The 10,538-nt window shown below is 31.6% G+C and overlaps 1 protein-coding gene across 8 annotated transcripts in view; it reads right to left on the bottom strand.

Moving 5' to 3' along the window:
* Nucleotides 1-10,538, bottom strand: part of LOC127064228 (uncharacterized) — a 132,382-nt gene that overhangs the window by 7,623 nt on the left and 114,221 nt on the right. For 3 of the 8 annotated variants that reach the window (XM_050994982.1, XM_050994981.1, XM_050994980.1), the window contains 5 exons: nucleotides 4,071-4,346; nucleotides 3,390-3,622; nucleotides 2,488-2,754; nucleotides 1,661-1,916; nucleotides 1-1,540 (listed from right to left, as the gene is read on the bottom strand). The exon at nucleotides 1-1,540 is cut by the window's left edge and continues 7,623 nt beyond it. In XM_050994982.1, the coding sequence (XP_050850939.1) occupies nucleotides 1,365-1,540; nucleotides 1,661-1,916; nucleotides 2,488-2,754; nucleotides 3,390-3,622; nucleotides 4,071-4,346 (1,208 nt within the window). In that variant the 3' untranslated portion in view covers nucleotides 1-1,364. Of the gene's footprint in view, nucleotides 1,541-1,660; nucleotides 1,917-2,487; nucleotides 2,755-3,389; nucleotides 3,623-4,070; nucleotides 4,347-5,467; nucleotides 5,836-7,702; nucleotides 8,854-8,874; nucleotides 8,979-9,188; nucleotides 9,265-9,840; nucleotides 10,363-10,538 lie in introns of those variants that run through there. The other 5 variants (XM_050994977.1, XM_050994975.1, XM_050994976.1 and 2 more) reach the window with 5 other exon arrangements.

Raw genomic sequence — 10,538 nt, 5'->3', positions numbered from 1 at the left:
CCTTAGAAGATGTTATATATCTGTCTAATCATAGAGAAGCAGTTTTTAAAAAAATTTATCCGTATAAAAAAATACTTTTTCTTCAGCGAGCAATTTATGCGCTTTGCGCGTCACTGTTATTGTTATTATTATTATTATAACTATTATTATTATTATTGTTATTATTATTATTGTTATATTCGAACAACGAATATATATATACATATATATATAATATATATATGTGTGTATATAATATGCATACTATATATATATATATATATATACTGCGAAAAAAAATGTGGAATCTAAAGGTACATCAAAGTATGAAACTTTCAGTTTGACTAGAAACACACGAGCCGTGCATAATTTTTTTTCCTACAAAAGTAGTTTCTCTTTTTCTTCCCTTGTTATTTCGTTTGTTTTCTTTTTTCTTTTTTGTTTAATTTCCTCTTTTACTTTCACTATATATTCCTTTCTCTCTCTCTCTCTCTATCCCATTCATGTGATCTTTCATATTTTTCTATTATTATTATTATTATTACAATAATACATCATCAAAGTACAATAGAAATAATTTGCGATCGTTTCACTTTTTTTTTATATATATTTTATATATATATATTTTTCTATGTGTGTGTATATATATATATATATATATATACACACTTTTTTATTTTTCTTCAGAATGCTTCCTTATCAAAATAAAATATAAACTGGCAATAACGTTCTGGCTCGACGGATAATATTCCTTTTTTTTTTTTATTTATTTATTCATTTTTTTAGTATGTTGGCATTACGTAGGAAAAATCGATCGTTTTATCAACCCTCCCTCCCTACCCTACTACCCCTCTGCTGCATTCATTAAAACACTCATTATTCTTTCGTATTTTTTTTTATTCTCTTTTCTTGCTCATTCTTCTTCTTCTTCTTCTTTTTTTTTTGTTATTTTTCTTTAAAAACTTTTTTTCCTCATCTCCTTCTTCTTTTTTTCCTTTTCTTCAAAAAATTGTCTGTGCGTATTTGCGTATCCGAAATCCTTCTTGCGATCGATTATCGATTCAATTAAATTACGTAAAAGTTCGTAATCTTCGTGCGTAGATGTACGATTAAGTAAAGATTAATAATAAACTTATTAGCGATAATTATATTACGCTAATAATAAGAAGATAATAAACTTCGGTTTGTCTAATTTGTAGCTTGTGTTTCTTTGTTACGTTTCAAAATCGATTATCTATTATCTATTATCTCTCATTATTTTTTTCTCTCTCATTCTCGATTGTATTGATATAACTATATATATGTGTATATATATATATATATATATATATATATATATATATACATATATATATTTATGCAAAAAAGAATAACGTAAGAAGAATTCATCTATGGCATGATGGCTCGTGTTGTATGTCAGGTGGTTGTATAGTTTGATAATAAGCTTGATTATCCCTGAAGTGAGACCTGACAAGTAAGCCCAAGCCAAGGAGTACAACCGGAAGACCGAGTAAAGCGCAAATTAATTCGCCAGTTACTCCAGGTGACCATACAATGAAACCTATTTCAATAGGATACAATCTGATTTCAATATAATTTCAATTATATGACAACAATATTAGTATTAATAATAATAGTAATAATATATACGTATGTACATGCGTTTAAAGTTTAAACTCACCGCCGTTAGCACCGACGTTCATTTTGTAAATGCTCCACCAAATTCCAGATAAAGGAAGAGAAACTGTAGCAGCAGCTACAGTAAATACAGCACTTTCACACATCGAAAGAAAGTTTATAGACGAGATGACGAAGACTACGTAAGCTAATAGACAAATCCATGCGTGGCTGTATACATTCGAGCAAGAGTCGATTGCTTTGAAGTGACAGGATAAACCGTGTTCGACGATACGATATAAATCGACTGGCGATAGACCCTAAAAAAACAAATTTAAACGATTAGAATTCATTTTCATTCAGTTTCATTCCTATTTTAATTTTAAATATAAATATTTGTCTTCTCTTATACATATATATATATACATATATAAATATTGATGCAAAGATAATCACGATTTTTATGTATCGAGTGAAGTGATAAAAAATTGCAATTATATTTGCACCAATTTGATATATATATATATATATATATATATATATATATATATATATATCGAGATAAAAGATAATCGATAATTGACATATATATATTACACACACACACATACATATTTAAATCTATACGAATCAAATTTTACTGGGTTAATCAATGATGCATGAAACTTTTTACTATAGAAAACAGTTATTTCAATATATCAGAAAAAATAGAAAAACAATGAAAAAAAAAAAAAAGGGAAAATGTAACATAATCCAACACTTTTTCCCATTTAATCGTCCATCACTAAGATAAATAAATACTTTCCTTTCTTTCTTTCTTGTTTGTTTTTATTTATTCATTATTATTAGTTTTCTTTCTTTTTTTTTTTGTTTTGTTTTTATCATACTCACCCTACCGATACCAGGCAATGTGTCCAACCAACAGAGCGTAAGGATCGCAAAAAATGCGATGGCATGTATGTGGAAAAGGGTCTGAAGTATGGGTGGTTTTGGATAATTCTTTGGCTTTATCGTTGGATCTGGGTCCGTGACGTGCAACAATCTACCACCCTCCTCTTCCGATCCTCTTCGTCGTATGTCACGCGAGGAGACCAAGCGAGAGACGGTATAGAGGAAAGAACTTGGCTGAGTTGTCAATAATTGACAAATATTTTGTTGCTATCCCAAGCCAAGAAAAATAATATCGTATCAAATATTTAATTAATACATCGATTTAATTTTGTTCATTCAATTTCATTGATTTAATTTACGTTCGTTCTTGTTCTTTTTTTTTTTTTTAAATTATTTCTTTTTGTTTTTTCTTTTTTCTTTTCCATTTTAACTTTTACTTTATTATATTTTTCCATAACAAGATTAATAATCGACGTACATATACATATATGCCGATATGAAAACTAATTATATCGATACGAATTAAAAAATAATTTCGTTACGAAATAAATATGTCAACGTCGATATATAATAACAATTAATTATACTCGTTAAGTAAAAGTAATATTATTAGATTTCACGTAATAGAACTTCTTTCTTTTCTTTTCTTTTCTTTTCTTTTTATATTCTTTTTTTTCTTTTCAAGCTAATATAAGCAAATTACACTACATTCGGACTTTGGAATAATTCGAAATAATGTATTGCGAGAAGATTATAAAATAATTCGGAAAAAAAAATGTGTATATATATATATACACGGTGTTCTCGTATTGTTAATTTAGTGTGATCTAATTTTAAAAAGACAGAAATGAGCAACAACGTTAATTGGCCGTGTAATTAGAAAGAAAAATCTTGGAATTTACCCCGGTAGTATAATGACGCTCGAGCATAGTGAAGAACATAGCGAAAGCGGCCAATGCACCGACGTAAACAAAGGTCCAGACAGCTCTGACGCCCCAGGATCCTCTCATCGTCGCTGTATGTGCAGACACTTCTCTTCCTCTACAACGAAATTCATCGCAAAGACCATAGTCGACACTTATAAACAGGCCTACTATTATCGTCGTACTTGCGAATATCCGTTGAAGGCTCATCACTGAAACATATATGTATATATATATATAATTTTTTATACAACGTTGTATTTATCAACAATTTTTTTATTTTTTTTTTTCCAATAATTTTGACAAATTATATATGTATATCGTATGATCGTTAATATGTGATGTTAATGTATCCTGGATTTTATCTAGGTAACAAAGTGAGTAATATGTAATTACAGTTTTCTTTTTTTTTTTTTAGAATATAAATGCTATGAAGATCGTTAAAAGTAATTTGCTTTTAATTTATTTAATAAGATAAATAATACGAGAGAGGTAATTGGAATTTTTATAAATATATAAGTATTGGATAATTTTGTTAAAGCTAATGCATTCTTAATTTAATTTAACAAGATATGTAATATAATTATGAATTAATATGATTTTATATGTTAATAATTATTTTCGATCTGTTTTTTTCTTTTGAACAAACATATATCTTACTTTTGCGAGAGAAGAAGAAATAGTAAACCAATGAGAAAAGTAGAGTGATGCCCTTGATCGGATCTTGAAGATGACACAGAACTCGATTTTGATCGAGAGATAGAGCAACAAGAACGCCAGAAAAAGCATACAGCGTGCTTATTTTGATTAGGATGCAACGTGGTATCCTTATTCTCATCGAGTTTGGTACCAAAGGTGGAGGCGGAGAGACTTTTTCGATAACAAAATAGACGAATCCAAGAATACAAGCAGACCCAAGTGCACTGAAGAGAAGACCTGCAAAAAATAACAGTTTTTATTTATTTTTTTTTTATTTTCAATAATCATATATTTATGCATATACATGTATATCTGACATAATTATTTTTTAAATTACGTTAGTGTACTATAAATATATAATTATAAATAAATATATATATACACACACACACATATATATGCAGGGTTTGATATAACTTTTTTTTAAATTATCTTAGCGTACTAAGTTACTTCATATATATATATATATATATATATATATATATATATATATATATATATATATATAATGTATAAACACATATATATGCAAAGTCTGACATAACTCTTTTATAAATTACCTTAGTGCACCAAGCTATCTTATGTATATATATACTTTTTTTTTCTCATTTGATCATTGCTCAAATAAAAATTCACTTTGTCGACACGTTTACCTTCGTCAGGTAAAAGAAAATATATTTCTCCCTACTAACAAGATCGCATGCTCTTCACTTCGAGAATTTATATATAGTTATGTGTGCGCGTGTGTGTTGTATACATATATAAAATTTCCATTCTCCTGGGTAAGCTTCCATTATTTACGGTCAGTGATCTCACGTTTAGAAATCACGAGATAATAAGAACGATAGATCTTAGAAACGTGTTATATATAAGAAATATATAGAATATTTTTCATATAAGTTATACAATTTTGAAATCCTTTCAAGTTACACCATGAAAAATGAATGATCATGGACATCGTTTTACCATTGTAAACGTTAGATACGATATTGATTGCTTTTTAAAAAAAGCGAAAAACTGACAACAAAATATTTGCTTTATAAAACCCATTATATCATATATTCCAATATATATTTTCATAGGAATATATAGTTTGAAAAATTTTCTTCGTGTTACCTAAAGAAAAATGAATGATCATAGATATCGACTTGTATAATATCAACGTTACGATACGGCACTGAACCTTTCTACACACAAAGTGAAAAATCGATCGAAAAAAAATTGTTTTCTTATAAAACGCATTATACTTCTATATTATATACTATAATATTTTTCGTAGAAATGTACGATTTAAAAAGAAACATTTTTTTTCTCATTTTATCATAAAGAAAAACGAATGATCATGAATATCAGCTTACCAGTGTAAGCGTTGGATACGGCACTGATGCTTTCGAGATAAAGTGGAAAACCGATAACAAGAACTGTTACGGATGTAACCACGGTAAATAGAGTGATTAGAAAGGTGAATTTTTGCCAGGTCGCTCTACTTTTGTCGAATAGCTTATCGGAACTGGCACGATAAGCGCCGACGTATGGTGATTCTTCCGTATCGGTGTATTCTTCAATTTCTACGTCACTTCCGGTACAACGGAGCTCCTCTTGCTCCTCGTCGTCTATCATCGTAGAGACGCAACTCGCGAGATTCGCCAGGTTCGCCAGTTTTGCGGTTTTTTATTTTATTTATTTTTCTCTCTTACTATATCGTTGTTCTATTTCGCAAATTTTTCTGCAATATCGAATATTATAATTAAACACTTAACAGGATTAGTCACGTTGGATCGATTAACGTAATCTCTTTTTCTTTTTTTCTTTCTTTTTTCTGTTTTCTTTTTTCTTTTTTTCATTTTACTTCACTACATTTTGTTTCATTCTTTTTCTTTATTTTTTTTTTTTTTGACACTATATACCAGCTGATAACTCCTCTTTATCTTTTTTCTGGTACCGAAGGAATAGAAAGTATAATGGACTTTTCTATCACAGATTCTAAAGACTATTCAAGAAGCTTTTTATTTCGAAAGTATGACGCTCCTCTTTTTCACTCATTTTTTACCCCCCTTCTCTTCTTCCATCTTTCTGTCTTTCTCTCTCTCTCTCTCTTTTTCTCTGTCAATGTCGGAGCAATGAGAGTACATATATACGAGTAGATATATATATATATATATATATATATATATATACATATATATATACGTACGTATATACGTATAGTATGTATAGCACGATATTCTCCTGGTCGTAGAATTTTTAACGAAGAACTCGGTTAATAAATGCTCTTGCACGACGCAGCAAAAATAGGCAAAGCTCCGACAAAGCCAACTTCCTTCGCGTTCTTCGAATTTCCTTCACACTCGTCTTTTTCTCTTTTTTTCTCCCCTTTTTTTGTTTATTTGTTTGTTTGTTTTTCTTCCCCCTTTTTTTTCTTTATTTTCATCTAGAAATATAATTAATAAATAGTTCTCTTTTTCTTTTTTCTCTCGTCTCTTTTCTTTTTTCAATGCCACTCGAGAAGTAAAACGTACGTACGTCACGATGAAAATTTCGAAACGGGTAAGAAACGAACGAAAAAAAAAATAAATAAAAGAAAAAAAGATAAAAAATAAAATAAAAAAAAAAAAAAAAAAAAAACGCGAGAACGAGAGACCATGAAATTACCGAAGATCGCAAACGAGCTGTGAACAAAAATGGGAGGGGGATTTTTCGCTATTTTCTTTCACCCCGTTTTCTTTTTTTCTCTTTTCTTGCATCGAGCTCGCACAGCGAAGGACTCTTGACATTGAAATACCGTTCAACGCACGTCGAATACACATCGAGAAATATATGTAGTAGACTGTTATTCTTTCGTTGCCTCATTAAGATTATTAATCGACAAAAAATTAAAAAAAAAAAAAGAAAAAAAAGAGGAGAGAGAGAGAGAGAAAAATACAAACGAAAGATGAAAAGAAAAAAGTGAAACGAAACGAAACGAGACGAGACGGAATTGAAATTGAAATCGAAATAAAAATGCTGTTACTGCCTTTTTGAGTGTACTCGATTGAATGAAATGTTCAAAAACAACTGTTCGAGATCGATACAGAAGTGGCGCGTGTTAACGTTCCGATCTTCGACGATATTACAAAAAAAAAAAAAAAAAAAAGAAAAAACAGAGAGAAAATAAATAAAAAAAAAAGGTAAGTAGTTTCCTTTTTTGTTTAATTTTTCCAAAGACAGGCAACACAAATCAAGCTGACGTTTGTTAATCAAAAGTTTCGACAAATCGACGAATCTTTTTTTTCGTCCAATACGTATCTATTTTCTGCGAGACTATTTTAAATTACGATCGATTTTCTCTTTTATTTATTTATTTTTTTTTATTAATTTTCTCGACGTCACAATACGTCGCGCATCGCGGGATAATAAATCACGCTTGGTCGCTGAGAACAAGAGGATCGAGAACTTTGATGCTAATAGGGGAGGGGAGAAAACAGAAAAAATGAAAGAAAGAAAGAAAGAAAAAAAGGACGAAGAAGAGTATAATAAAAAATGAAAAAAAAAAAAACAGAGGAAAAAAAAGCGAAAATAAAAATACCAGAAATAAAGTAACAAATGTTACTGACCGTTCGCGTCGTTGAGAGGATTTTGATAAAACATCTGTTGTCGACATACGATAACACTCGTGATAAAACGAGGATAAGATCGCAATAAACAAGTGTACCTTTTGCTATGCTATTATTACAAAACTACAAATTCTCTTAGCGAATCCATTTTCTGTTGAGAATCGATTAGTTCGCTCGTTATTTTTTTTTTCCTTTTCTTTTCTTTTTTTCTTTCATCTTCGATCTTCGTCACGCCATCCCTTAAGAATCGCTAAAGATAACATTTTAACCGATATGAGATAACTGATAAGATTAGATTTCATGATTAGACGATAAACGGAAAAGAGAAGGAAAACAATGAAAAAGAAAAAGAAAAGAAAAGAAAAGAATTATTCTTTCAAAGTAGATATAATATACAAGCTTTCTCATTTTCCAAAGGATTCATTTTTAAAGATTAGATTTTTTCAAACGTAATATCGATATTTTTATCATAACTATAATTCCACATTATAATCGAATAACCAGCACAGTCTGATATTTTCTAATAAAATAATTTAATCGTAAATAATACTTATGTCAAGTAAAATCTTTTAAAAACCGAATCTCTCTTTTAAATAAACCTTAAATCCTTCCTCGTTCATTAAGAGAGAAAAAAAGATCTTGAGATATATACAAATACGTACATACATACATTAATACGTGAAAAAGGTCTCTCACTTTTTTTTACGGACTAAATAAAAAGAAAAAGAAAAAAAAAAGAAACTAATAAAAGCAAAGTAAATACATACATCATACATACATACATCATACATACATACGTACATACATACATACATACATACGTGGGTACATATAAAGGATACCACAAAAAGCCGGGATCTTATAAGTAGGTACAGAGGACTACTAGAAAAATGAATTAAGAAGGGTCAACGTTCTACGAGATTCTATTGAAAAGAGAAAGAAAGTAAGTAGTTGGTAGTAGAGGAGCTTGTAAAAGAGGAAGAAAGAAGACTGAATAAAAAAGAAAAAAGAAAAAGAAAAACGAAGAAGATGAAAGAAGAGCACTCGACTCTCTCTCTCTCTCTCTCTCTCTCTCCCTCTTTCTCGAGAGAGAGAGAGATGATAGAAAGAGTTGAAAAAAGATAGAAGTAGGCGTCTTGCAACGTAACGAAGCGAGTTAACCGGCTTCTCACCACCAACATGACCACCACCATTAGCGCTACTACCACCACCGAACTACTTTACAGAGGCGGTGGGATCGAAGGAACTATTTTCTGTGGAACGTAACCGAGGGTGTTCCGAGATACTTTCCGTCATACCGCAACGGCATCGACGACGACGACGACGACAATGACGATGACGACGACGATGACGACGACAACGACGACGACGACCAACAAACAAGCAAGCAAGCAAGCAAGCAAGCAAGCAGTTCGTTTATCGATTGAACTTGCCTCGCTTCCGACGAGAGCATTAGCCATGAAAACAAAAGCTTTTATACACTTACCCCTTATGTTCTATATAAGCGTTTTTATTACTCCAATAGAAAACTCTTAGCTTACACCATTTATTAACTCATGCTCCTAATAAGATAAAAATATATTTGTCATACTTCATACACTTCGTCTCGATCAATGAAGTATTCGTATAACGAAAGATAAATATGTAATAGAAAAGGCGAAAAAAGGGAACGACAAAGAAACAAAACAAAACAAAATAAACGTCAACATAGTACGCACGTTAGAGAAGATAGAAGGATAAAGAAGAGAGGTTAGGTTCGTGTTCGTCAGATTAAACCGAACTCGACCGAGGTTAACCGAACGAAAAATACTTCTCACCGTCGTTCTTTCCCCTTTCCTTTCGTTCCCCTTCCTACGATCATTTTCATCCCCTTTCGAAAGAGTAACAATGACTTCTTCAATCCATCTTAAACTTTTTCATCTTTCTCCCTCTCGCATTTGTAACATTTATTATTTATCCATTTTCGAAAAGCCAAAAAAGAAGGATCTTCGTTACTTCGACGAAACTTTCTTCGGGATTTGGAATCTTTTGGGATTTACAAGAAAAAGAACAAAAAGGACAAAAGAGGGAGGAAGAAAGAACAAAAGAAAAAAAAGAAAAAAAAAGAAAAAAAAAAGAAAAGCCACGAGAGACCTTACCTGACACCGCCCAGCGTCCTACCTCCTCCCCCACTTTTATCCCTTCCTTCCTTCTCCACCTCACCCTCGCCCTCTCCCTCGCCCTCACCCTCTCCCTCTCCCTCTTCTTCCGCCACGTTCAACAACAGATTCCTCCTGCTTTTTTGCGCCGCTGTTTCCTTTCCTTTGATAAGCGCGCGCGCCTTTTCCCAACGTATCTTGCGCATCCGCGTGTTCGTCGTACTTGTCTCGAATATGTCTTTCTTTTTGATTCCAAAGAAAATAAACGAGAAACGGAACGTTCGACAACGCCTGTCTTTGTCGAACGTTGACTACGATTTGATAGGAATGAAAATTTAGAAGACGACGGTAGTAGTAGAATAGTGGTAGTAGTACAATAGTAGTAGTAGTAGTACAATAGTAGTAGTAGAATAGTAGTAGTAGTAGTAGTAGTAGTAGTAGTAGTAGTAGTAATAGTATAATAGACAATGCAACGTCGTGCACAACCCTCGTCGTTTGGCGGACGACGAACGACTAAATGCTACTCGACGAAGTGCGTACACGAGAACCGAGTACGACGTTCGTTCAGGGCCGTCTACTGAGTTGGGTGCTTTGGCACCCTCCTCTCTCTCACTCTCACTCTTACTCTATTTCTCTCACTCTATTTCTCTCTCTCTCTCTCTCTCTCTCTCTCTCGTTCCTTCTCAACTTGGTTTTGT

The sequence above is a fragment of the Vespula vulgaris genome, chromosome 5, assembly GCF_905475345.1.
Source record: "Vespula vulgaris chromosome 5, iyVesVulg1.1, whole genome shotgun sequence".
Classification (NCBI taxonomy): Eukaryota; Metazoa; Arthropoda; class Insecta; order Hymenoptera; family Vespidae; genus Vespula; species Vespula vulgaris.
The sequence above is the reverse complement of the archived record's forward strand: the minus strand, read 5'-3'. Positions and strand labels throughout refer to the sequence as shown.